Source organism: Musa acuminata, chromosome BXJ3-5, assembly GCF_036884655.1.
Source record: "Musa acuminata AAA Group cultivar baxijiao chromosome BXJ3-5, Cavendish_Baxijiao_AAA, whole genome shotgun sequence".
In the NCBI taxonomy this organism is placed as follows: Eukaryota; Viridiplantae; Streptophyta; class Magnoliopsida; order Zingiberales; family Musaceae; genus Musa; species Musa acuminata.
This window is the reverse complement of record NC_088353.1, coordinates 44,444,006-44,470,798: the sequence shown is the minus strand read 5'-3', so window position 1 is coordinate 44,470,798 and position 26,793 is coordinate 44,444,006. Positions and strand designations below refer to the sequence as shown.

Genomic DNA, 26,793 nt, shown 5'->3' with positions numbered 1-26,793 from the left:
GATAAACCGACATCTCGTAATAATTTAACTTGTGATCTTCCAACTCCATTATTCACCAACATTCAAGAACTCCTCTTCCCGACTCTTGAAGTGGACAAAAGTCCGAAAAGACTATTTAACCACAAAGTCAACGATAAGGCTTCTTCAACACTGTAACCAAATCGAACGGATATCACTCCCAGTCCGCAAAACATGTAGTTTCCAACCAGAACAGGTGGTGGTTCGCCCCCAATACAGCCAGACACGGATCCCCGTCTCTCGTTTCTCCATTCCACAGGCTAAGGTTGAAGATGAACCTTCAACGCTTGTATATAATGCAGTCACCATGTGTATATATATAATGCTCTTGCTCAGGGTTTTCTCTTTTTCAACCTCTCACTGTGGAGTCCGCCATCACGCCATCCTTGCTCTCCACGGCATCTGTGACCTTCACCCTGCTCTACTATGCTTCTTAATCTGTCACGACCGTTTCCATGTCGGTTCCTTGACTGACTGTCGAAGTCCCTCGAGCTGCGAATATGGCGAGCATCTTCTACATGATAAGGAAGAGTAGTATGCTCATGGTTATCACGCCCATCATAACGATTTCTTGTGTCAATGAAGTGATCAGCAAAGAAGTGAACAGGTCCAAGATAGTCCGCAGCTGTTTCATGTGGGCCAAAGCAATACCTCCTTGTGTTCCTCTGCAGAAACCCACCGGGCCTAGGTAGATCAAGATCGTTAACAGGAAGCATTTCATCCATGTCGGCAGGCAAAGCATTCCTTTCAACCATCATACCTTCTGGGAAATAAAGATGTCCATGAGGCGAATTGGGCATGTCAACTGATGGTGGTGCTCCATGTCTTACTAATGCTGGATGTTGTTTATTCATAACCATTTCAGGTGATGTTCCAGGGGAAAGCCACCTACGAGGTGAGCCCATTCCATAGAAATGTGAAGGAGGAGGTCTCCTCCGAGTAGGTGAAATATTGCTTCCCCTCGGCAAGACATCATTCTCGGTTGGTCCATATTGCATAGTAGGGTGCGAATATAAGATACTATCCACCATTTCATGATCTAGTGTCCTCATGATCTCCTCCTTGTTAGGGCTAACGTCCCTTACTAAGCACCTAGCATTTCGGGTATCCACCAACGGTGGTTCCTCTTGATGCCTCGGCAGTCGCCTCCAGAGTGGAAAACAAGATGAACGGAATGGCTGATCACCCATTGGCCTCCTCGATAAAGTGCTGGCACTTCCAACAGAACCATTTGTAGCAACTTCTAGCGGAACTTCCGACCTTGTACTAAGCCTTGAAAATTGGTGCTTTCTTGAATTATTATGTTCTGATGCATACCGGGTGTTGGAATTCCGATCCAAATGCCGGTTGCTGTGCCTTGCAGTGTTCATGTAATCAGAATCACATTTATCAGTTGACTGATCTTGATTCTTCTTGCTTTCAAATTCTGAACACCTGAAGCATGAAAAAAGGCATAAATTTCAAAACAAGAGCTACGTTTTAGCAGCAGCAACAACACGTACAACTACAAAAAAAAAAAAAAGTGAAAGGATTATCACCTTCTCCTCTGAGAGAACATTCTGTCTCGCCTCTGCTTATCAATCAACCCATCCTCAGTTCCTGATGAAATTGACCTAGAAGAAATAGGTTTCCTCTGGCCAAATGACCTAATAGTAGGTGAACTTACCTTCGTAATCTGTCTATGCTTACACCTACTGTCAACATTCTTCTCGTGGCTATGCTTACCTGCATCATCAACATGCTTATTCCCAACGCCACTGACATCTGAATCTCTCTCTGGCAGCTTCGGATGCTTAATAGACGCAATGGCATATCTAGTTCTCATCTGCTGTCTGTCTACATTGTCCTCGATAGTTTTTGCAATTGCATTAGGTGGTCTGATAGAATCTGACTTCATCTCTGAGCTCTTCTCCTTTCCAAGGTGATTCTTTATTGCTTCCGGACAAGGTTTAGCAAGCCTCTTACTGGAAGAAACTCGTACCACTCCATTATCTGGTGGCTCATGCAAAACTGTTGTCAGGTCAGAGCTCATCTCCTTTTTATCACGGCACATACTGACATCAAAATTTTCAGCTCTATGAAGGCTCATTGCCTCTTCAGACACTATTTGTTTGCCCTTTGTATCTGAATGTATTTCCATCATGACAGCATGACCATCTGAACCAGTGAAATCAGTAGTCACATTTTCATGTACCTTCTTTTCATACTCGCATGGAAGCTCATTTGACCATTCTAGCACATTTCCCCGTACTCTTTTCTCTTCATGGTCACAGGAAACCTCACTTGCACATTGTGGCACAGGATCTCCAAGTTCACCACCTTTGACCTCAATATCACCATCTACAGGAATAGTTATATCGGTTGTAAACCTTAAATTATAAGTAGCATCGAACTGCTGTTCATTGCTGTTGAATTGTTCTGTCTGAATCTCAGCTGGTAAGCCCAAGCCTTCCTGGTTTGTGGCACTTGGTACCTTGTTTACGTCAGTAGCCATGTGAAGATCATCTCCAGCAACTAGTTTTGATGAAGTATAATCTTCATTGTCCGAGCAGTCCATTTCAGCACTACCTTCAGACAAATCATCATGAGTCATGGGTTCTTTAAGATAACTTGCAGACTCATGATGCAGAGAAGAGGCCACATCAGCAATTTCACGGCTTTCAGTCATGTTTGCATTAGATTCTTTTGCATCAGAAATGATGGGGTCTGCAATAATATCCACTGATTTACTAGTGTTTCCTTCTGCACCTTGGTTAGCGCAAATGTTGGTAAGCACATCGTCAGCCTTATAAGGTACATCGGAACTTGACAACTCAGCAGGATCTAAAGCCAGAGAAGTGCTCTCACCTGATTCTATTTTTGCATTACCAGGCATAACTGGGTTATTATCATTAAGTATATTTGCATCAACCACAGCATTAGAATTAAGAGCAGGTTTAACCTGACTCGGGGAAACGTCTGTACAACAAGTTAATTGATGATTGTCGTCCGACTCCAAACTTGGTGGCTTTTCCTTAGGTTCTTCAGGTGGCTCTGATTTCAACACTCTTCCTAGTGATGATTCCTGATAAAAGAGAACAGCTACACTGGAAGCATCACCATGAACATTTTCATCACATGGTTCAGAGTTTACGTGCCTAGTTCCCACTGACTTTAGACTACTATGTTGAGACACTTCAGTTACTTTCTGATTACTGTTCTCACAATGTTCAGGCTTCACAACTCTACAAGATACCTCTGAAAGATTCCCAGTCAACGAAAGACTAAGATCAGAAGGGGCTATCTTTCCCCAGTTAATGCGTAACTCTGGTCTGCTAGGTGGTCGAAGCTGCAAGTCTAAGCCACCTTCATAGCCCCTCTTGTCATTAGCAGGTGTTCTCCAATTTCTCAATCTTGGCTTGTATTGACTTCTTTCGACCATAGATGCTCCTGATGTTGACACACTCGCAATGGTGCCTAGCTTAGGTTGAATGAGGCATCTGTCAATATTTTGCGGGTGCATAGTGCTCTGATTTAACCTATGATCCATGGCATGTTCTACAACTGAATCACTTAAATTGGCTTCCCACACCTCCATTGGAACATTCAAATCCCAATTTTCTCTGCTCACACAGCGATCAGCAGATCCATACTCTGAATCCACTTCATTGTGCATGGTCTGACGCAGATCTAAAGAACAGGTTTTAACTATCTCTTGCTTGGACGAGTTGTAACCATGATATTTATTATCCTTAGATGACGATAAATGCACAATGGATGTTGTTTCAACTCCTCTAAATGCAGATACATCACATGTAGCAATTTTCTCTTCCATGGTCCTGTCAACTATAATCATTTCCGATGTACCAGGCTGTGATAACTGCTTTCCTTTATCCATATCTAAGCCTAGTGATGGCCTGTTATCAGCATTAAGATCTTCCTCCATATTTGATCCCTTGAAGGCTCTTGTGGCTTTCTTGAGTTCCATTTCATCATGATTAGCATGGACATCACTGCCATACCTCTGACCAGATGATGCGGAGGAAGAATTTACGACGTCCTTAGGACATGTACCGGTGTCCAGTGGCAGACCAGCATCTTTTACTGACACAGAAGATTCTGCTTCAACTGAGAACTGATTAGGTTGCCTCTGATAATTATGTGATATTGAACATGTTTCTTGGGATGGAGAAAATGAACATCGTGACAAATGAAATAGCCTTTTTTTTATTGGCACACCAGAACACCTATCTTTATGGTCAACTTTAATCTGCCAATATAAAAAAAGTAAACATTCAATTAGCAGAAAAGTCGGTATGCTTCACAAACTGCATAATAACAATGTTAGAAAGAAGAAACACCTCTTCTTGTATTTGCATCTCCTAAGACTATGTCTGGCCAGCAGATGATGGATTTAAGTTCTCTTTAGTGGAACATAGAATGATCTAAAACTGAAGCAGCAGCATCTAATACACCATCACAGCTTGAAGATGCATCTCCATGAATGCTAAAACAGAACATAAGCATGAGGCCTATAAGCATAAGATACCGTAATGAAGCAAAAGCTGACAAGAGAAGCATAGCTTGATAACATCATTTACTTCCATTACTATGAAGTCACCACAAAATATCAACACCGAGGAATTATACAGCTGACCAATTATAACTTTAGACTCATGTAAATTTGTGCATAAAATGCAGGCAAGAAGACATCAATTATCACATCATGGCTTGAGACTACATAAATAAAGAATAGCAGAAACAATTTACGAGATAAATTAAAACTCCAACTTCTGCTGCACTAGCCACAGAGTAAGACAATGGGGGAGTTGCTGTCCGGTAAATGTCAGTACCTAATCCGGAAATTTAAGCTGATTGAATTATTATTTCCAAAAATAACCTAAAATCAGTAACTAATCCTGAAAAAGAATGGTGTAACATATTTATGGATTACGGTAGGTTAATAATGTCTACAACCACATAATAAAGGTTTATGGCAGGATTATGTCACAGTCTAATCAAACCTCCAAGACCAATGACTTGAAGAATATAGAATCTCCTGAATATAGAATCTCCTCACAATGATTAGTGGAGAAAATTGTTTTGTAAATTTCATCCACTTCCATGAAGGTCAGGCAGAAATGCATATAATATAGCATCTAAAGAACCGCTTTATAACAAAATAGATTATAAAGTACCTCAAAAGCAGTTACACCAAAATAGGCTAAGTAGTCCTTGAAATGCATGGAAATGCAGGTAACTATGATTGAACAATAACGAGAAATAGACTTTCCTGAGTATGCCATCAGAAAATGGCATGCTGGTCACAAGAAATCCAACCGACCAAGTTCTTCATAGAAAGATGAGTATGCCATGGTGTAGCACAAAACGCATTAAAATAAACTGAGACATTAAGAAACTTTAAAAAGTTAAGGACAAAGCATCAATGACTAAATAAATATTAAACAACATATCCAGACTATAAATGCCCTAAAACACTTCAGTCACGCAACAAAGATTCCAAACTATACTTACAGCAACAGCGAAGAAAGCACAGTTTCAAACTTTCAATCGAAAATTTGAAATTGGACGTTTCCATGTGAATTTGATCGACATACTCAACACATAACCACATTGTCTGAAACCACTAGGTTCAGTTAACATCAAGAGGTGAAAACATAATTCTTGCCAAAAAAAAGTCTTGCCACCGTCCCTATTAACTAGAAAGATGATAAATTTTTAACGACAAGCATTTGGAAAAAGAAGTGAAAAATCCCAAATAAAACAACTATGTTGGTTAATGATTGTATAGAACATAACCTTGGACTTCCAAAAGAAGCTGCTCCAAAACTTCTAGTCCTCCTAAACCTTTTTTTTCCCCAAATGTAAGTGAAAAAACCGGGTCTTATTCATCCATGTTCCAACTCCGATAAGCAATAGAGCTCCCAAACCAGAAACCATTCGACCATAGAATAGGAATATAAAGACCAACCATTCACCACAATTAGCGACCAGTAGTAACAACAAGACTATAGGACTCGTCAACATCCAAGAGACATCATAAAAGAAACATTACCCGGTCTCCTTTCCATTTAGCCACTCGAGATTGTATCCCGTGCTAATCTCACACAGGAAACATCATAAAAGCTTATGATGGCGACCATGGCTGATGATTCCCCTTCCACCCTAAGAGACCATCGATGGCGATGGCTCGAGACTAAATCTCGTCCTAATCTCACACAAAGAGACCATTGCCCTTTTTCTCAAACTAACTTTCCGAAAGACGAAATGGTGAAACTCAGAGATCCCAAGTAGATTTCACAAACCCAAAAACCTTACGATTCCAATACCTTAAAACCACATCTTCTCTCTCCGACTTTGGGACGGATCACTTGTATCTCATGCCAGGACGGCGTCCAATGCAGCAACGGCGTCCAAGCACTTGACATTCAAACCCCAAAAAATCCGAACACTCAAGAGGGAAGAAATCCATCATGCTCGATCTTTCTACCCTCATTCGCGGCCTGAGTTCCGAAGGGAAAACGATCGAAGCTGCGAGATATGTACGTCAGGGTCGACTAGTACCTGATTGGATCATCGATTTTCGAGACAGGTCGCAGCGAAGAAGGCACGAAAGAGATCTTGAGGAAAAAAGGAAACAGCGCGACAGAGAGCTCAGCGGTAGCAGCCGTGAGGGGGAAGGCAAAGAGGGAAGCGAAGACGACCCACGTCTCACCAACAAGTTCGTTCCGAGGTGCGGAGTTAGTTTCCCGCAGCTTGCGCTTACGCTTCCGCGGAATCCGCTCTCCATGTATTTTAAATCATCAAATCTGGACCGACGCAAACGGCCACGCGTCGCATCACGTGAGGCGCCAATCACGATGCATTTGTTATGTAGACGTCGCTTTCGCGCTTGCATTTATTTATCACATAAACAGTAATTAACGACTGCAATAGAAAGAAAGCTAATAACATCTAATCCTATTATAAATAAATAATCACGTCAATCGCGGCCATCAAAGCCGCATCGCTCTCCTACACCGTAGAGCTACTGCTTTAATGATACACGTGCCATCGTGAATCCACCCCTACACGGTGTACTCCACAAAGATACGACGTCTGGCCTCCGCTTTCGCCGGCCAAAGGCAATGGGCGTCAAGGAATACTCGTACCGACCCACCCCTTTCTTCGTCGAGAGCACTTGGCATGTCTGTACTAGAGGTTGTCCACATAACCTTCCCTCCTTCCACCACCACCTAAAGACGATAGCTTTATATCCTAAAGAATATTGTCTCCTTTATTCCCAAAAAGTAGTACTACTTACTCCATCAATATATAAAGCTACGGATTTTTACAAGTCATAATTCTATTATTTTATGAAATACTAACTTGTTTTCTAGTCTATTAACTTTGTAATTAGAAAGACAAAATAACTATAAAGTCTTTCTTCCAGTTGTGTAGTAGTAGTAGCAGTACCTTTTATGCCTGGTCTGGGTTGCTTCCTGGAGGAAACACCTCCGCAAGATTCGGCTAATGATGCTGGTGTGCTGCAACCTGCCAAATGCAGATGCCCCTTTGTCCTACTTCGAGGATTGAGTGATTGAGAAGACGAGCATAAAGCTAACCTGCAACCATCAAGTCTAGAAGACCAAACAACTTCTCAATCAAATACATAGATAAAACACAGAATCCAATAAACCTTGATGCTAGCTGACATAGTTAATTCTTTTGGAACCACAGAATTGGCTCACCTTGGCTGCCATCGTTTGTCGAAACCAGTTACAGAAAACTGCATACCTATTCTTCCACAATCTGCAGCAACATTAATGCATGCTTTTCTTCACTCTCCTGTCGATGGGCCAAATTGGTGACGACAAGCAATTCAGTAAGAAACCCAAAGAATTGACGAGTATGAATTTTGGAGGTTGTAAGAACGGCTTGCAACGCACAAAGCTGAGTGGCTGTTGCAACAGTGTTCTACGAGAAACCCCTCCCATCTGATGCACCAGGGTGCACCAACATTTCCCAGCAGAAACCTGGCGCATCCGGATGAAGAACAAGGATTTAGCAACATGAAAATCCAGGAGAATTGAGTCAAAACCCAAATAACATAAGACGGTACCATAAAGCCAACCAAAAAGTATTATATAATCTGTTACGAAAATCCAGCTTAAATACAATATATGCTCATGTACTTTCCCTGAAAACATACAGTATGAAGGCGTATTTACCATAATTAACCTTGTTAACATGTCTGGAAAAAAAAAACTTTCTTACCAAAAACTTTATTTGCTCGAACGACATGGATGATCAGAATTCTGTGTTGCAAAAACAAACTGGGTAAAGCTACATACATTGATCCTCTCCGGATTCGGAAGCCTTCTGCACTATATTTGTCCATGCTATTTTATCCTGAATCAAACTTTCAGAAACTCTAACGATATAAAAATCAACTAATCCTGTGGTAATTTAGCTACACAAACAAGGAAAGTTAAGACACCATTATTCTTTATGCTTTTAATTTTTCAAACACAAACAAATGAAAATCAAGGCATGAAAGGAAGGAAAACATCTATACCGATGAATATTCATGTAGATATTCCTGTATATGTGGTCCTATGTTGATATGCAAAAGCCTAGATAAGTACATATATAGACATACAAACAGATAAGATGATGCATTTCAAAGCCCTCAACATCTGAATATAATTTACAGATTAACAAATCAAGAATCAGTTAGTCAGATCATTGTGACTGTAAACATAAAGTTTTCTCAATTCCCACCAGCCAACCACCCATCTGCACCCTGAAAATAGAGAAAATGAATAGATACATTACCGAACATTACAATAGAACACTCGTTATCTAAGGATGGCATGACATATTTAAATAGTCAAAATCACACTCAGTAAAAGAAAACATTTCTGCAATACAATAATGCAACAGCCTAATAAAATAGTCAAATCACACTCAGTATAAAATAAAACATTTCTGCAATACAATAATGCAACAGCCTAATAAAACAGTCAAATCACACTCAGTATAAAATAAAACATTTCTGCAATACAATAATGCAACAGCCTAAATTCATTTCCCAAATAGTGAAAAGGAGTCTCTCAGACTGAGACTCTTCAAGAATATTTAATTTTCACAAAACATCCTCCGTCATAAGGACATGACACAATTAAACAGATCTAATAAAGATGTTAGTTCACTAAGACCAAGAAAAAGCACAAGTAAATGAGAATACCCACATTGTTTTAAAACCTTATTTTCAGGAAGTAAACATCCCAATTTCCTAAAGAGAAAAATTGGGAAAACATCACGAAAAACTACTGCAATTTTAGAACTCTATAATTTGCTTTTGGGACATTCCGATTATCTTTTAATGACATCAATTGGTATTAGACAAGTATCTAGAAGACAGAATACCATTAAGCCACAAATAAGGAATTCGACCATTCAGTTAACAACTCCATGAGACTAGTACGCGAGTCACATGTTTAGGCATGAATACTTGATCAAGTCAAGCATAATGATCACATAGAGAAAAGAAAAAAAAAAAAAAGCTACACAAAGTATGATACTTTTGCATTCATGTATGTAGCAAGCATCACATACCATTAGGATTGCCCATGTCTGGGATATGACAACAGCAAACAAATTTATGCATCTAGGCCACAATTCAGTGAAAGGTAACAGCTGGATATAATCAGAAAATGTCTCCAGAGGTACTACAGGAACATAAAAATCAAATTACCAAAGATATCTAATAAGATTAAGAACTCAAATACTGTAACTAAGAGTTTCCGTTTCACTGTTGAGTGTCCTTTTATAATCATTGTCTCAACAGAGATTTTCTATGGTGAACAATCCTCGAACACCAAGGCAGAGGCATACATGGTATCATGGTCAAAATGGTTTTCCTACGACATAATAAAGGGTAAAAGAAAGATCACCTTGTTGGGGAACATGCTAAGAACACCTAGAGTTTCCTCATGAATCAAGCCACTGATACAATTCATCCTAGTTCAGAAACAGTCAGCAAATAACCTGCAGCACATGGAACTAAACAAACTATGCATCAGCTTTTGATATGGATTCTTAATTTTATTTTTCTGATATAACAGATCTCATATACCAGTTATTAATACTACTAAACTCTGAGTAGTCAGAACATTATTTTCAAGAAACATTTGAACCAAGGCAATCCAAACTATTCAATGAAACAACCACAAACGATGACTAGATGCAAATAATTTAAGCAAGAATTAAGTGGGAACAGGCAGCAAAATACAAGGAACAAGCCTAATGCACAAGACTCCTGCATATACAGTTTTAGTGTGGATCAATGTAGAAAGCCCTACCTATGAACAATGGGAAAGGAGCATAATATTAATCGATCATGATATACAGTTTCACCAAGATACCAAGCCTTACCCTCGACACCAATGAAATGAGGATCCAACAAATCTTGCACCATCAAACAAAACAAAACTTTCAAACTAGAAAGATAGCATAATCAATCAACTTACACCACACTCATAGCAAACTCTGTAACAAAAGCATCCAGTATTAATGGTTGCAACATGACATCTAAACATAAATTGCTCGCAGATCAAATAAATTACCATATAAAATATGTCATGAAACATTCTGTGAGCTACACTTGCAAAGGGCTATACATACAACAAAATTACGCAATGCAACCAAAAAAGTTTAAACTTTTCGAGTATCATTAGATCTATCAGCACAGTAAGGTATGCTAGGCACATATGGTGCAGCAAAATCTCACATTCACCAAATACTCAATCCAAATGTAAACTTAAGTATGAAAGAAATAATTTCCATAATCTTGTTTTATATTGTCATTCAACAAAGGCCAAAGCAAACCTAATATATCCTATTCTAAGATCTTTGCATCACAATACACCGAAAAGTTGTAAGCAGAAATTGCAATGTAAAAGAAAAAAGATCAAGTGTCTGAATGATACTATGACAATATTAGCCTCGCAGGAAAGTCCATCCAAACTTACCTGCCACAAAATAAAATGTTAATTTTGGAACAACCACAAGCTCTTACTACCATAAAGGACACACATACATGAGAAGATAAAATTTTCCAATTAAACACGATAATTGAATTGACAAGCATGCATAAATTAGGTCGTGAAGTGCTTGGGGTAAAATGGACCTCTCAAATCATGTCACCACAAATAATAGAAAAAGTATCATCCAGTGTCGTACCATTAATTAAAGCAATAGCATTAAAGCAATAACCAATGCAATAAGTTTAACAAGTCAAATCGTATGAACAGAAGCATGCATCCCATTTAAAGTCTGAAGTCTAAATATCAATATTACCTCAATATTGAAGGATGAAATAAATTTCAAATTTCTGATACATACCAAAGTAGCATACATATCAACAAACACGAACATATATTTAGTTTTGAGCTCACGCAAACTGAGCTAAGGAAAGACAGCAGGTACATCCTAATAGACAACCTCATAACTTGTAGCAAAAGGTGTCCGACAACATATCATAAGAGATCAAAGGTAGCATCGCACGCACTGCAAGAAAGATGCAACAGCTATAAAAAAAAAAGAGCTCAAAACAAGTTATTATAATCCAACAGAAGCGATAAAAAATGAAGCATCGATCCCACATCAGTATTTATACACAAAAAAATTCCAGTATCAACAACTAAAAGCACCGACATGCAGAAAACCAAGTAAAACCCCAGATTAGCAATTCCAACAACACTTGGGAGCAACAAATTCTTTCCCCACACAACCTCCAATTCATTTTTTTTTTCTCTTTCCTCTTTTCTCGACAGCAAGACTTTTAATTGTGATGAAACCCTAACCGCCATACTCGTAGAGAGTCTTTCCCTGCCTTTTCGGGGCACGCACGCACGCACGACGGCCATGGCGGTGACGGTCTTCCGTCGGGCGTGTTCGGTGTAGGTGACAGCATCACAGATCACGTAAGCGAGAATGATGTTGTGGGGCCCGCGGGTCTCCCAGGCCGGTGATGCGCCAGATCGCGGGCCTCGTGATGCCCCCCGGATGTTATCGCGGAGCACCTCGCCTCGCGGTGGCGCTTCGCCCCGCGCTAGCCCAAACCCTTGCGGCCCGACATCGTCTCCCAACTTAGCCGAAACCCACAGGCCAACTTTATTTGAATCTTCCACTTCTATTTGGCATCTACAATAATAAGCCTCGTCACATTTTTTACTTTATACTGATCTCGATGGAATATTGAGCATGCGCTCGATCTATGCAAGACAATAAAAATAAAGCTCGACACAAAACTCCAGTCAGGTCGCCATTGCCACCGTAAGAAGATAATAATAAGAAACCAACATATAGATTTTATTATCAATTTTAGAGGAGTTTTTTTGATATAAATACGACAAATAAATTCTTTTGGATTAAAAAAATTGAGCAGTAGAAAGAAAGAAACACAAAACAAAACAAAATGATGATTTCGAGCGTAGGATTTTTTGCTCCCAAAACTTGGCTGCCTCCGCGGCGTGCAGCATTGCGATCGATGGACCTATCCAATCCTGGAGTTATCCCTGCCGAAGACCAGAGTCGTGGCCCAATTCACCGCGACGTAGAACCTGTTTCTCCAGCTTACCACACGCGTCAGGTAGGCAGACCTCCATATGAACCAGCTGATGAACCCGGCCATGGAGATGCCCTTGGCGTCCTGCGCAACAAAGTTAAAGAGCAGCATGTGAGGCTGCGTGTACGCAGACAATGTGCTCCGTGATCGAAGCTCTCATGGTTGTTTCCCAAGGCATTCTTAGGCACCTTCCTGGATTCACATGAAGGAGATGCATCGTACCTTGCTCTGTCTTAGATCCACCAATGCTTTGTAGCGCCCAACGGACGCCATGCTTCCGAGGTGCCTGTAGACGAAGGGATCCCCCATGGTGATGTTCCTGGCGCAGTGCGCCTTGCCACCGTTCTGCTTCCCAATCTCGTTGAACATGTTGGCGAGATATTTGCCCTCCCTCTCGGCAACCTGTTTGCAAGAGGAGTTGGCAACTTTCAGCATCCACAGTTGTTCGATTCGTCATGCTATCTATCTCGAAGAAGAGGAACGGAGGAGTACGAGGGACCTGAGCCAGGGCAGGAAGAACCGGCTTCCCTGTGTGTTCCAGAAAACCTGCGCAATCCCCCAGTGCAAATACGTCTTCCACGGATGGAACGCGAAGCCATTCATCGACTCCGATCCTGCACGCATAGAAAACCGCAATCACACCTGCAAAAGAGAGAGAGAAAGAAAAAGCACACGAATTAAAAGATCGTCATGTCGTACTGACCTTCCGCCCGGAGCCTTGGGAAGGTCGAGCGACTTCACGAACTCCGAGGGCCCGACTCCGGTGGACCAGACGAGCAGACCATAAGGAACACTACTTCCGTCGCTTAGGAGTATCTTCTCCGGCAGCACCTCTTTCACCACACCTCGCACGAGACGAACTCCAGACTGATGCACCATTCGTGACCGATGATTCAGTTGCTCCACAGAAAAAGGAAAAATCTACCTCGTGTTCACTAAAATGACGAGCATATTGCTCACCTTCGTCAAGTGATTTGTTGCATACTGCCTCAACCCGATGTCGAACGATGATAGGATCTCGTTTGCCTGCTCAGAAAACAAAAACGATCGGCAACTTCTTTCCAGATCGTAAACATCGATTCGAGATGCCGAAGCTGTACGTACCTCTATGAGAGTCACTTGAATGTGATCTTTTACATGAGAATATCTCTGGCGTACGTCTCTCATGATGAAGTCACTCAGTTCACCACTGAATTCGACTCCGGTCGGGCCACCTCCTATGACAACACAGTGGAGAAGACGCTTCTTCTCTTCTTCTGATATGCCTGCGATCATAGATAGACAACAACCGGATACCGAGTCGATGAGCATCCAAGTATGCGCGACGAAGGCGGATCTCTGCAATGCAATCAATCCATAGAACTTACCCGGAGACTCGGAGAGCATCAGGTTCAAAAGAAGCTTCCTTCGTATCTCTTGAGCATGGTGCACTTCACGGAGAAACATTGCATGTTCTCGTACTCCTTTGATGCCGAAGGTTAGAGGGTCTGCACCGGCCGCGATAACCAGCTTGTCATACGCAACCTTGAAGCGGTAGGGGTCGTAAGGCAGCCCGGTGCCCGGGACAGACTCGCAATGCACCTACTCCGATCCATCATCACATGAGTTCGATCTATTAACATGAGCACGATGAAACAGAGGAAGGTTCATGTGGATCTCACTTCGTGCTTGTCCGTGTCGATCCCCGTACAATTTGCCAGGTAGAAGTAGGAATCAGGGGCTCCGGCCAGAGCAGACTGGATCCGGCCCACCGGCTCAGCTACCGAGCGGAACTCGAGCGTGCCAACGCAGGTAGAAGCAAGCAGGGGCGTGAAGACCATGTGGTTCCTGGGAGAGATGCAGACGATGTCATAAAGCTTGGCGTCCAGTCCTTTGAGGAACCGGCAGCCAGCCCATCCGGTGCCGAGAACCACCACCCTCGGCTTCTCACCAGGCTTCGTAGGCTCCAATCCTGGCAGCCTCGCACCATCATCAGCCTCCACATACAAATCATCTTCGATCGCCTGAGCAGAAGGCGGGTATTCGCGGGACGGGGTGTGGCTAATTCCCCTGCTTTCGACACCGAAAACATCGGCTCTCCTGATGCGAGAGAAGCCATCGCTTGCCATCATACTCGGAAGCAAAGTGTGGAAAGGTTGACTAGCGGGAAGGCCGCGGCGGAGAAGCCCCATCCGGTGCACGCAGTTCTCGGCGGCTATTCTACCCTGAGATCGACTGAATGCGGTCTTGGCGATCTTAGATAAAGCCATGCTGCAGCAAATGGAGCAGAAAAAGAAGCAAGAAACCTGTTGTGAAAACTGAATAAAGGATCCGGAAGACGCTTCCCAAAATTTGGGAGAAGGAACGAAAGGGAAGAACACAACCTTCGTCTCGTTCTTACCTCGCAGTAAATAGATGACACCGAGGGGAAGGCGGTGAGACCGTCCCGTCAACGAAGAAGGCAAGGCAGCAGACTGGCAGGCACCAAACATGCAGGAGAAAGAGGAAAAGTGATGCCGGATTTATACGGCGAGAAACTTGGCACACAAGCAATCTCCGTCAAGTAGGACACCGAATCCCGAGGAGAGTTCTCCTCTTCCGGTGATGCCACACCAAAATAAACCTCCCCTTAGGGAATCCCGAAAGCCCACCTCGGTGGGGGCCGTCCCCACCGGGCATCGGCCAATGTCCGTAGGCTGCGGACGGCAAGATTGACTAGGACGGCGACCAGTGAGTTGACACGGAACTAATCATAAGAACTTACGCCCAAAATATGAAGTGTTTAACGTGCAAAAGAAAGAATCGGTCAACATTCACCAGATGGATCGTGGCAAATCTCAACAAATGATGGCAATCAGAGTTACACAATGCAATGTGCGTGAGTGGGTGGATTCAGATTCCCTTGGTCCCACCAGCTCGTCTTCTTCCTCCGTATAACACTACTAATTAGCTATTGAGAGAGGTGGGGATGTGAGAGACGGCTGTGTTTATGTTTGCATTGATGTTCCCACCGACATGAAGGAAATGATGGAGTTGCATTATCGATCAGCAGGTGAAACTCATGCCCAACTCTTTACAGGCATCAGATGTGATATTTAATTTGATGTTTTCATTTATTTGATTTGATGGATGGGGTTAATTAGCTTATCATAATAGAGGTCAAGTTAATAATAATAATAATAATATACCTACCCTAATTATTATATTTTTTTATTTAAAATATTAACATTAAGATCCAATATAATTCACAGATTATTTTTATCCTTCAAATTCATCCAAAAATAATTATTTTCTATTCACAGATTATTTTTTATGTAAAATTAATCGAGATATTATATAAACAAATTTTATTCATGTATTTTTCATATTTATTCAAAAAATTAATTATCCAACGTTTATTTATTCAAATATTGGAAAAGAGGGGAAAAATAGTGCAAGTGTTTCTTCTAGAGCTACCCCACCATGCACTCGAAGAAGATACGTATATATATACCTCTCTTTACGTTTGGGATGCAAACGTACAAAAGTCAAAAAAACAAAAAGGGGTATTTCTCACATATCATTTATATATGGCATTTCCTAGAGCCAGTTCATCTTCAAGGTCATCACCCTCCTCGAATAGCTTTAAGAATCGAGCCTGGTCTTGTTCCCTCTTCCTCTTTCGCGAGTATCTGTACACGGCTGCCACGCCCGCAGCCATTACAGCGGCAGCAAATATGCTCACTACTACGAGCAGAACCGTCTGCCTTCTCTTCCAAGAAGTCATCCCTGCAACTACAAGTTTGTTCCTTCATCATTGATCATTTTCGGACTCGTCTAACAATCTTCTGCTATCCCAACATCCAACATAGCATAGCCAAGATGATGTATGGGACTAATGTATGAAAGCTGATGTATGATCGATGTGGAAGAACATATAAAAAGCACTCACCTCCTAAAGCAGTGCACTGAGGGCATAGGAACGTGGCGTTGAATTCGTTGTGCTTGAGACGTACATATTTTCCATCAACAAAATTGCTACGACACAGCTCCCACTCGTCGAAGACATCATCGGGCTTAAAAGTGTTGTGTTCGTATAATCCACATCTTCTACATTTCTTTTCTGGAAGTTCTGTCAGAGGCTGAAAACAACATGAGAATGATTGATCATCAGTCGCCTCTCTACTTGGTCCCTGTTTACTAACTCCACTAAACTGAATCATTTTTGTAGATACGGGTCATGATGCGGAACTAAAATGTTTCATAAAAGCATTTACATCAACGATTCAGTAGATTAATGAGCTAACGGGACAGAAACCCTTGGGCAAATTATCACAGAAACGAGGCAGGTAAGAGTCCTAACATGAGCAAGGCAATAAAGAGAGAGTACAGTTATGGAAAAGGCAAGAAAACCTGCAGATTCGAACAAAACTAAGGTGTATTAGTATCATCCATTTAACTTACCAATTTGCGATATGCATCAACAAAAGTAATTCATTGGCAGGAAAGGAATTGCAGGACCTTATTGACAGCATAAAAGTAAAAAGGAAAAACAGATTTCCTGCTTGGATTTTGAAGCAACGTAAACAAGGTAGCAAAAGTTCAGGCAAGGTCAGCTTAATATTTTGTAAAGATACTATAGGCTACTCTAAGCTTGAAAATGGTATTACCAATATGATCTTCATTTACCTGCCAAGATTCTTCGCCACTGAAAATGTACAGGAAGTTTTTTTCCTTCACATCAGGCAACATGGTCTCGTTTGCTCCTTGACAATGAAAATAAATAGTTGGTTTTGTAGGTAGCCACTCATGGGTAGTGAATACCTTTATTGAACTTAGGATAACAAACTTCGATGAAAGGATTCCTGTTAAAACAAAGTCATGAGCTATCAAAAAATAAAAAGAGAATAAAAGCCAACAAAAAAGATTTCACAACTTCAATGTTAATATATAGGCGATCAACATGTCAACACCATGGGCAATTATCTTGCACAGTACTATTAATATGGTTCGTCTGGCAGCCACCAAATGTTGCAGAAAATTGTTGGAACTTCGGAATTGCTATCTACGACTCAATTCATTTTTTTCCTTTTACTAAGAAAATGTAACAAAAAGGGTGAACCTGGCATGCCAGACTCCAACCACTATGGCTCTAGGGGGGATCATGGTACATAGTTTTAAATAAGTTAATCTAATGACTTGAGCCCTAGTCACCCAAGTCATGGAGGAGCAACCTCACTGTGACACCAAGGCTCTCCATCGACAACCAAAAAATATAATAAATTTTCTATTTCAAAAACCTAGTTCATATACTTCTCTTCCTTTTAAAAAACTGACCTTCCATTGCATTATTCTTGAGGTGTTAGATCATCTAGTTTGAAGATATCATAAGGAAAAACCTTACATCTATATATATATATATATATATATATATATATATATATATCATCTAGGAAGCTGAGCTAATCCCTAAGACTTTTCTTTTTGAATGTAGTCATCGTACACTATGGGAGTTTATTGTGGATGTACGTGTGAATTCGAAGCCGATCCACCGGTGCACACAAATAATTGGAAGCCTGATCAAACTTCTTCTACACAGATTTTTCACCATCAATCCTAATTCTAATTCTAATTCTAAGCGCATCCGAACCTGGAACGACCCTAATTCCAATTCTATCTCCGATAAGAATCATCCACATCAATCTCCTAATCTCCCTTTCCTCCATAGAGCCAACAATCACAAAGGCGTGAACTTGCACCTCCAGTTTCAGCCCAAAAGATAACGATTAATCGACTCGCTACTATGCTCCTCTAAACATAAAATGCAACAATAGAAGAAAAGGATTCGAAACGCACAGATCTGTGTCTACTTCGCACCAGGCAAATTCATTCGAGCTCATTGGCGGAAACAGTAGACCAAGATGATATCGACATTACACATGCGAGAACAAAAGGAATTCGCAGGAGAATAGGAACCATGATGTAGGGCAAGAAACCGAGGGAAGAAAAGGGCAACGAACAGTCGTTTTGCGTTACCAGGAAGCGAGCAGAGGAAGACGTGAGCGATCAGGAGGGCGGCGCGAGAGATCGGGATCGACGAAGGCACCAGGCGTCGAGACCGCATATCGATCGAACGCAAGCGGATCGAGAACGTCGAGAGAAGGGGAAGGAGGAGGCGGTGGCGAGGAGGTCTTCCCCCTTCTTCGAGACGTCGGAATTAGGAGGGGGCAATTACTCCCTCTACCCGTTTCTATATCCCGTACTTGCCACGCTGGCCCATTGGAGCCTTCCGGTGGAGCCCACAAACCGAAAAATTCGTTGTTTTTTTTTTTTCCTTCTGTTTGCAATAATTATTTTTATTAAAATAACTTCGAACCATTAATTATTTACTGTGGCGAGAGAGAACAAAAAAAAAAACAAAAAAAAGGAAGAATCTCAATATTAGGAACAGCAAACAAAAATGTCAAAAATGTATCGAAAAATTCCAATACGATATGATCAACAAAAATTAATTATTGGAGATAGATAAACCGACAAAATAGTCGTAGCCATAGCTACGATTCTCGATCAAAAATGTCAAAATGTAATATGTGTTTTGCATCATATCAGACACAAAAAGGAAACATCTACAATGATATGTTTTGCTATCGACGACAACTCGGAGCTTTTTATTTGAAGATCAACAATGGAATGAACTGCAAGTCACTCAAAATTAATATGCTTGTGAAGTCGAGACAATCATTTCTACAAACACAACACTCAGAAAGCCAAATTATTGGGAAAAAAGAAAAACCTGATGGGGGAACTATGCATGCTATCATACATTTAACCGCGGGAAAAAAATTGAAGACTAATTGAAAGTGTTGGCTCTCCTCACTAAAGACTGCAGCAACAGCTCTTTGACATTTCTCAGAGCGAGAAGAACACCCTGCACATTGTCCTTGATCTCCAATCTACCAGCCTCCAAGTCCAGCTGCCTACTTACTGCAACAAGAGCCAGCACATTGTCTTCGCTTTCCGCCTCATCGTCTGCTGATGTTTCTTGCTTGTCATCACTGCAAGAACATGCCCTGTTCAAAGATTCAAAGGTTCGACTAATTATCATTAGGTTAGGAATGTCTTTGATATATACAACTCTCTGCTGCATAAATTTCTAATGTATCATTCCCATTTCTCGCAAGAATTTCATTGCAATATCCTAATTCTTCAACTCCTTTTCGTAGACAAAGTGAATGTACTTCTTCAATTCTGTGAATGAAAGTAGCTCGGTGTCTCGATACAAGTTTTCATGAAACGATACACTTAAATTTGAAGTGTGGAGAAAAGTATATGGAGAAAGACACAAGAAATCATACTAATATCAAAGTACCATATAATTGTACGCTTTCGGTTTGTCCTAAATAACAATTAAATATAAATGCAAGTTTTGTCGATAAGACGCATAAAAAAGAAAGCATCAATTAAACCTTACTCCAATGAGTTCTTTGCTTTTTGCAAAACTAACAACTAATGTGTAAAACACCTTCTCTTTGTACGCGTATAATGTCTTCTATCGACATATCGTTCGACAACCATGGTGTATACAACCTCAAGAATTTTTCTAAGATAAAAACAGGAAAGAAGAAGGTGAAATAGAAACTACATATTTGTAAGAAGCAAATGATATCTTGAAGGGTCTGATCAATAACATGCAGAAATGGCTCCTAATAAGCACACAGCTCCTCCGGCAAAAACTGGCCTTTGAGTAGCACATCTGCTATGGTTAGATCATATGCTCGGTGGACTTGTATGATTCACATATTAGTAGATCATTATCCAGACAGGCAATGGTCACAATAGATTTTTACTCTGGTGGTAACAATCTATCAAGAAATATTCTTTACGATTCCAAGAGAAGACACTACCATAAATAAAACAAAATATTTTAGGAGCTCGGGGACAATGATCGAGTGGTGATAACATGGAGTTACTTGAGATCTTACAATGGACTAATCAGGCACAGTGCAGTGCTTAGGGGGGGGGGGGCAGATTGAGCTTTGCACGAAACAATGTAGGTGGAAAAGTGAGGCTTTCTTCGAGATCCAGCACTCACACAGAGAACTTGACATGAGGTAGGATATCTTTCAGTGATTTCAACCTCTATTTTCATGTTGGCAATAGAAATGTCAGGAGGAGGAAATGATTCATCAGGCAAAGCAGCAGAATCACTGGTTCACTTAGAAACATACCTCAAAGCACCAGTAGCCCAGTCTTTGGGACTACAACCTTTGTATTGAGATTTCGCAGTCCCTAATGAAATCCATGTCTCTTTCAGATACACCAGCTGGTGATCCGATTCTTCTGGCCATCTCCCCGAGGCATCATCTCCTGAAGAACTCGGGATGATTTTGACATCTTCACCACCATGTACCAGATCATCAGTCACTGAGCCAGACATGTCACGGTCTAATCTCTGTTGGCCCAAGAAGCATCGTGAGGACGAAGAACTCACGGAGCTCAAGGGAATGCCCGCTTGATCCCTGCCATCCGAGACCTTCAGAGACTCCAACTTCTTTATGGCGCACTTGAGCTTCTTCTCAGCCCTGTCCCTGCATTTGATCTCTTCATCAAGCTTCCTCTCTAATTCTTCCAACTGTTAAAGCAACAAGTTAAACGGAGACACGCTAAAAAGGCAAAGGCGTTGTCCTTCTTGATGCTGTTGTTGCTGAGAAATAGCATACAAACCCTTTTGGCCAGCTTCTCTGCTTCCTCCTTGGCAGCCTTGGAAGCCACTCTCTCCGCCAGCAGCCTCCCTCTCAAACATGCAACGGTCCACAACCTTTCATCTTCCATCCGCTCCTTCATGCCTCCCCTGGTTCTACCAACAAAAAGGGAAAGCTACCGTCACCTTCAACTAGAATCAAATGGATTTCAGAAGGCCATGGAGGAGAACCGGAGAAACTGAGGCTTCCGCTACCTGCATTGCCTGTTTGAGGCCAGCATCTTGTTCCGTCTCTGACTCCCCTGCGCTTTGTTGGGCGACTTGTGGCAGTCGATGGAGGGTGAAGACCAAAATCTAATTAATAGCAGAGGTCAGCCGAGTTCTCCTCACTCTTCTGTGTCCTTCATTTGTTCTTCCACCAACTCTGGGACAATCAACATTCATTATATGCGCTTCACAGGACAAGGAACCAGACTCTCCGATGGCTTCGGAGGCCAGAGACGATCGTGTGAGCCGAGTCATGTAGTTTGGTCCCTCAGTTTGCTATCTCAAATCCAAGACTCGAAGTGGTCAATCTTCTGCTACGGCTCAGGGGATGCTTCATCGATCATCACAACAGAACGTTGGTCTTAGAATTATACGCATCGAATTAGAGTCGATCAATATGCTCGGTGCTCGATTTCTCTGTCCCGTCTGCTCCTCTTTCTCTACAGCCCAAATGGCAGGCACGAGCGACGAAGCATGATCGGTGCTGCTGCATAAGGATCTTTCATTACTGGCTTGACTTGGCGTCGAAGCATAGGGGCCACGCACTCGGAGGAATGCCATGGTTTACTCATCACGACCTCCTTCGACAGCAGTTCATCCACCTTTGCAGGGTGTCCTGTTTCCCGGAACAGGGCAACCATAATGTGATTTTGGACTTGGTGGACCAGAAAGATTGGGCGATGCCAAGCTGCAATGGCAATCTTCTAGCTCTCTTCGTTCACGGGCCGGGAGAGACGACACCGGAAGGAGCATGTGATCCTTGTGGAACATCAAGTACAGTTCCCAAAGTGTCATGCGTGAAATGGAATCACCAAACGACCATGCGAGACCAGAAAATAGTGGAATCTCGATGGCCTCTTCTTCTCCGCATACTAATCGAGCATGTCGTTCTCGCTTTGCACGCCGTCTCTCGTCCATGAGCAGAGTGCGTGCGTGAGCAGATTCATCGCGTACGGGAAGCAAACTCCTGAGTGGACTCCACGGACAGCTGAAGTCGAGAAGGTGTCAAATTTTGAGCTCCGTTTGAAGAAGTCGTCTCCGGAGACCGACGGCGATGCATTCATTCATTCAGTCCTGAAGAAATTGTCAAGATTCAACTGGTTCGAGTTTGATGGGGACGATCTGCCACGATCGCTACGTCATAGCAGCTGACATATCGGCTGACACACACAGGATGCAGTTTCTTGTAGAGAACACGAACCTCCATCACCTTGTTGTGCGAATGAGTCACAGGGTTGGACTGAGACTTCTCGCATAAGACAAACTCCATCTACTTCTATTGGAAGCTTCAAGGCTCCACTTGCTCACGACGAGCTGCAAGCTTGCGCCACAAGGCAGCTGATCATCGTCAACCGACAGCCAGACTTCAGCAGTATATAAGAGATCGACAGCTCCGATCCTCTCTCCATCGACACTTTTTCACGGATTCCAACCAACTCTTCTTTCTCGAGCTTCTTTCCCGCTGCTGGTCTCGTTGCAGTCCTCTGCTCCGCTCACCCATCTTCCGGCGATGGAATCGCAAGTCCCTGAGAACAAGAGGAAGGGAAGGCCGCTGCCGAAGCGAGGCCAGGTGAAAGCAAGAATCTTTGGGGATTTGCTCCGAGCAATCATCCCAAAGGCCCTGGAGAACAGGGAGGAGCACAAACTCGACGGCGATCGCTCCTTCTCCGCAGACGCCACCCCGTCGGCGAGCGGCTACGCTTCCAGCTACGAGGGCGATTAGCATCCAATTCAGCACACCCAAGGCTCTTGATCCACCCAAATCTCCACGACGGCAACACCTCTTGTGCATAGAAAAGAGAAACAGGTCCGGGCAGGGGATCGCCACAGCTTCCTTCTTCATTAACCATGCAGTTAGTTCTGTTCGGAATGGTTGGTGCGCACAGAATTGGATGATGATGATACTGTGGGACTTTTCCTTTTGTTCCTTCTGCCCCAAATCTCATCCCCTGCAAACATGGATCTTAATTCAATATCCCCATTATACGGAAGAACTGTGTCAGATTTAGATACTTATTGGCATACGAAGCTCACAGCTGGTGTGCATGTCGGCTGTCACTAATGCGTGCATCATCATCACAGCCTCATTGGATGACCTCAAACAGCCACATCGTTTGCATCTTTTGTTATCGTGCAATCCATTTCTCTTTGAAGGTAGGTGCATGTACTATGTGACTACTCCATTCGTCTCATTCACGAACACCATCCATCCGCTCTCGCTTCTGCTGTCTTGCAAAAGAGAGATCGATGGGCAGCCACCAAGACTACGGCGACCGGGAGAGGAACCCCCTACCGACGTAGAGGCGACGTCAAGAGGCAGATCGCCGGTGACTCGCTGTCTTCCATGACCTCCTCTGCCTTCTCCTCCACCTGAAGGTGGAGCGCAACCAGGAGCGAGCGGATCAATTAATCTATCAGGCAGATAAATGTAATTTAAGACTCTGAATAAAAGAACAAAATAAAAACATATTCCATCTGTGATTGATTCTAAATGACAATATAAAAATAGCAGTCACGATTCGCATTATGTAAGCAGTGACGTAGTTGTTCACAAGTAAGACAACTCGGAAAGCAGTTGCATCAGAAGACACGGGAAAAGTATTACCGACAGGGACGAGTTGCGGCCTCCGAGGTGAGCATGGAATGTTCTGATCTTGAGCGGCAAACCCAAATTCCAGAGAGACGAATCACTTGACTGCTCCAAACCTGAGAAAAGAACATGGGTGTTCATTATCTTGAGCTTTTTGGGTGAGAAGAGGAGGATGAGCTCGCTCTTCAGAGAAATCGGGTGTGTCATCTCTACCTCACCCGACTGATTCTGGTGTCCGTTCATCTGAATTCCCAAGACAGTGAATCGGTGAATCTATACGATGGAGAATGAAGCAGGGGTGGTGCAGGGGAGAAAGAGTAGCCGTCCCTCGAGAATCCCTGATGATGCTGCAGAAGTGAACAGCGGAAATTGGGAGGGAGACCCAGTTGTTGACCAACTCCAGACTTCAGGAGCTTGCAGACGAACCGCAGGCTCCTTCTATCTCACTCTGACCTGCATTTGTAGACAGCAGATGTCAGACCAACCGGGCATGTTATCTAACTCCATAATAAATCCAAAGAGACTGACAAGTGAAAGCAGATTCAGCTGTTTTTTTGTCTTTAACTGTAGATAAATATTCGGTCCAGCTACTAGCAGTCAATATTCAGCACAGAATGAAAGAAGATCTAGACAAATATGAAATGATGAGAATCAATCATAAAACTAGTGCATGATTTGAATATATGAGTAAGGAAAATCTTCCCTTATTATCTCAAATTAATCTCTTTGGCAACAATATTCTTCACAGAGGACCTGATCTTGAATGATGAACAGCATCGAAGACTATAAACCTTAAAAAACTGCTGTAGTTAGGAAAGACGGTCTTCCACACAGACTTCAATCACTTTCTCCCAGGAAAGGCTATGACCTTAAGGAGCTACAAGAAGATTTATAACAAAAGGAAAAAACAGGACAATCCAGATGTGCTACGCACGCATCAAACTGCAAGCTTCAAGCAATAAAAGCTACAATCAATGAACTTGGCAACCAAACAAGACATTGTAGTATGAAAAAAGGAAAAATATAATCAAACATAAGAATTACTCTCAAGTCCGAAACAGAGAATGTTAATGCTGGAGCAGAATGAAACTAAAATGTATACAGATGTTGTGAATAACACGGTCCATCGAGTTCCTGAGGACTTGAAACAGGAACACATGAATGAAGGTACGAGTGGTATGACAGGAAAAGAAAATTCGTCACAATGAAAAATAGTATCATGATGCCTCAAATAACACAAGATTTATAAGGGAAACACTCGAGAGAGAAAACAAACTGATAACGAGTCTCTGATCATGAAAAGGAATAACAAATTTTGTGGTTACCATTGTTTTATTGACATCAGAAGCTTCAAACTGGAAGCCCAAGAGATTTTGATACCCCTTTGGACCATGGACAACAGGTTGGGAAGTACTCAACTTCAGATCCACGGCATGGCCTGCAGCCAATTCGGAATATTTGAATTCCAATCGAACAGTAGATAAACTCCACTTGCAGTTAGTTAATTCAGAGAACTGACATATAGTGAAGGATATTAGAAAATGATTGTGATACGTTGACCATACCTTCAGTTTCACCCTGGGGAAATAGTTCTGCTTCATGGGTACTCGGCTCAAAATCGGTGACAGCTTCCCTTCCATCATACTTTAATGGAAGCCTTGTCATAAGCCCTAATCCATGTTCAAGAGGACCTTGCAGCTTCTACATTGGTGTTGAATAACCCAAGATAGATGCGTGACACTGCACATCCATCCATATTCTCATCGGTGAAAAGTTTTTCCGTGATCTTTTTTTATTTGCCAAAGGAGGAGCACCAAAGACTTTCTCAGATATATTTACAGATATAAGCTGTGGTAGAGCCAACATCTTGTGACTTTTTAAGCATCAAGAAACAAATTGATTACTAGGAAACGACATGCAAGTGCAAGAACATCCTGATTCTGAAAGAAAATAACACGGCAGGCTATGAGTAAGGAGTCGAGCACAGATTTCTTACTTGTTGCCAAGGAACTGCTCCACGACCAGCCGCGCTCGGCCCAACTCGACCTTCTTCTGGGTCTCGAACCACCCTTCCAAAGCTAGGGTGGTCCGTATTCTTCTTCACTCTTTCAGGAAGAAGAGGCAGAGCAGGTAGAGACAGAAGCAGGACAAGGCCGAATCGTTCTTACGGAACATGTCCTCGGGCTTCGACGATCAAAATGAGGGCACGAGATCCTCCGACCGCATCTAATGGAAGAAACCAGATCTCAGCTTCCCCCATCGATCAACAACTACACGTATCGAGACGAAACGCTCAGGACTGGATCTGAACCCGGGTTCAAGAACGCACCAGAGACGAAGAACAAGTAGATTCGACGAACCAGAACTACAGAAGCGATCGAAAGAGTAGTAACCTTGGCCGAATCGAAGGACTCCTCTGTTCTGTAGGATGATAACGGCGGCGAAATAGGTGGAGAGATCTCCGGTGACCGCTGGAGGCGACGGCAGGCGGGGAGTCGTAGGAGCGGGCGGAAGGAGAGCTCAGCAAATAGCGGTGGCTCTTTTCGTTCAATAAATAGGCAAAATTGCGCGTAAAGGAAAAAGAACAAAATGAAACTATTTATTTATATTTTCATTTAAAGTCAATATTAAAATGATTAATCGGAA

General features: G+C 42.4%; 4 protein-coding genes across 11 annotated transcripts; all 4 read right to left on the bottom strand.

The window, feature by feature from the left end:
* Positions 1-85: 85 nt before the first annotated feature.
* On the bottom strand, positions 86-12,219 carry LOC135581028 (uncharacterized). Of its 3 annotated transcripts, none has more exons than XM_065152348.1 (6): positions 9,619-12,219; positions 7,749-8,803; positions 7,474-7,637; positions 4,359-4,504; positions 1,557-4,267; positions 86-1,452 (listed from the first exon to the last, which is right to left on the bottom strand). In XM_065152348.1, the coding sequence occupies exons 4-6, from the start codon at positions 4,374-4,376 to the stop codon at positions 351-353; spliced, it is 3,831 nt and encodes a 1,276-aa protein (XP_065008420.1). In that variant the 5' UTR covers positions 4,377-4,504; positions 7,474-7,637; positions 7,749-8,803; positions 9,619-12,219; the 3' UTR covers positions 86-350. The 3 variants fall into 3 exon arrangements, with proteins under 3 accessions (XP_065008420.1, XP_065008419.1, XP_065008421.1); XM_065152347.1 differs by having other exon boundaries at positions 9,957-12,219; XM_065152349.1 differs by lacking the exons at positions 7,474-7,637; positions 7,749-8,803; positions 9,619-12,219 and adding an exon at positions 6,583-6,796.
* A 132-nt stretch (positions 12,220-12,351) lies between these two features.
* On the bottom strand, positions 12,352-15,210 carry LOC135586639 (internal alternative NAD(P)H-ubiquinone oxidoreductase A1, mitochondrial-like). The gene is made up of 9 exons (XM_065152351.1): positions 15,012-15,210; positions 14,293-14,881; positions 13,999-14,212; positions 13,736-13,896; positions 13,592-13,657; positions 13,335-13,498; positions 13,131-13,245; positions 12,854-13,033; positions 12,352-12,715 (listed from the first exon to the last, which is right to left on the bottom strand). Exons 2-9 carry the CDS (start codon positions 14,878-14,880, stop codon positions 12,560-12,562), a joined length of 1,644 nt encoding a protein of 547 aa, XP_065008423.1. The 5' UTR covers position 14,881; positions 15,012-15,210; the 3' UTR covers positions 12,352-12,559.
* Positions 15,211-16,073: 863 nt separating this feature from the next.
* On the bottom strand, positions 16,074-18,823 carry LOC103986159 (uncharacterized). Of its 2 annotated transcripts, none has more exons than XM_009404079.3 (4): positions 18,626-18,823; positions 17,279-17,454; positions 16,542-16,731; positions 16,074-16,378 (listed from the first exon to the last, which is right to left on the bottom strand). In XM_009404079.3, exons 1-4 carry the CDS (start codon positions 18,711-18,713, stop codon positions 16,170-16,172), a joined length of 663 nt encoding a protein of 220 aa, XP_009402354.2. In that variant the 5' UTR covers positions 18,714-18,823; the 3' UTR covers positions 16,074-16,169. The 2 variants fall into 2 exon arrangements, with proteins under 2 accessions (XP_009402354.2, XP_009402353.2); XM_009404078.3 differs by having other exon boundaries at positions 16,074-16,384; positions 18,626-18,822.
* Positions 18,824-19,228: 405 nt separating this feature from the next.
* Positions 19,229-26,686, bottom strand: LOC103986161 (uncharacterized). 5 transcript variants are annotated; one of them, XM_065151313.1, is made up of 11 exons: positions 26,541-26,686; positions 26,144-26,417; positions 25,713-25,887; positions 25,473-25,585; positions 24,361-24,600; positions 24,163-24,263; positions 23,592-23,968; positions 21,546-23,506; positions 21,314-21,446; positions 20,818-21,221; positions 19,229-19,659 (listed from the first exon to the last, which is right to left on the bottom strand). In XM_065151313.1, exons 8-11 carry the CDS (start codon positions 21,569-21,571, stop codon positions 19,440-19,442), a joined length of 783 nt encoding a protein of 260 aa, XP_065007385.1. In that variant the 5' UTR covers positions 21,572-23,506; positions 23,592-23,968; positions 24,163-24,263; positions 24,361-24,600; positions 25,473-25,585; positions 25,713-25,887; positions 26,144-26,417; positions 26,541-26,686; the 3' UTR covers positions 19,229-19,439. The 5 variants fall into 5 exon arrangements, with proteins under 5 accessions (XP_065007385.1, XP_065007389.1, XP_065007388.1 ...); XM_065151317.1 differs by having other exon boundaries at positions 19,229-19,644; XM_065151316.1 differs by having other exon boundaries at positions 21,314-21,440.
* Between the last annotated feature and the right edge of the window lie 107 nt (positions 26,687-26,793).

Excerpts from the sequence above, each read along its gene's own strand:
- LOC135581028 (XM_065152348.1), bottom strand. Across the intron at positions 1,453-1,556 it reads ATGTTCTCTCAGAGGAGAAG|GTGTTCAGAATTTGAAAGCA; the intron begins GTGATAATCCTT and ends TTCATGCTTCAG.
- LOC135586639 (XM_065152351.1), bottom strand. The coding sequence starts at position 14,880 with ATGGCTTTATCTAAGATCGCCAAGACCGCATTCAGTCGATCTCAGGGT. Across the intron at positions 14,213-14,292 it reads TCGACACGGACAAGCACGAA|GTGCATTGCGAGTCTGTCCC; the intron begins GTGAGATCCACA and ends GGATCGGAGTAG. Across the intron at positions 13,499-13,591 it reads CAACAAATCACTTGACGAAG|TCTGGAGTTCGTCTCGTGCG; the intron begins GTGAGCAATATG and ends ATGGTGCATCAG.
- LOC103986159 (XM_009404078.3), bottom strand. The coding sequence starts at position 18,713 with ATGCGGTCTCGACGCCTGGTGCCTTCGTCGATCCCGATCTCTCGCGCC. Across the intron at positions 16,732-17,278 it reads GTGGCGAAGAATCTTGGCAG|CCTCTGACAGAACTTCCAGA; the intron begins GTAAATGAAGAT and ends TGTTGTTTTCAG. Across the intron at positions 16,385-16,541 it reads TCAGTGCACTGCTTTAGGAG|TTGCAGGGATGACTTCTTGG; the intron begins GTGAGTGCTTTT and ends ACAAACTTGTAG.
- LOC103986161 (XM_065151313.1), bottom strand. The coding sequence starts at position 21,571 with ATGCTGGCCTCAAACAGGCAATGCAG. Across the intron at positions 21,222-21,313 it reads CAGAGAAGCTGGCCAAAAGG|TTGGAAGAATTAGAGAGGAA; the intron begins GTTTGTATGCTA and ends TTGCTTTAACAG. Across the intron at positions 19,660-20,817 it reads TGGGCTACTGGTGCTTTGAG|GGCATGTTCTTGCAGTGATG; the intron begins GTATGTTTCTAA and ends ATCTTTGAACAG.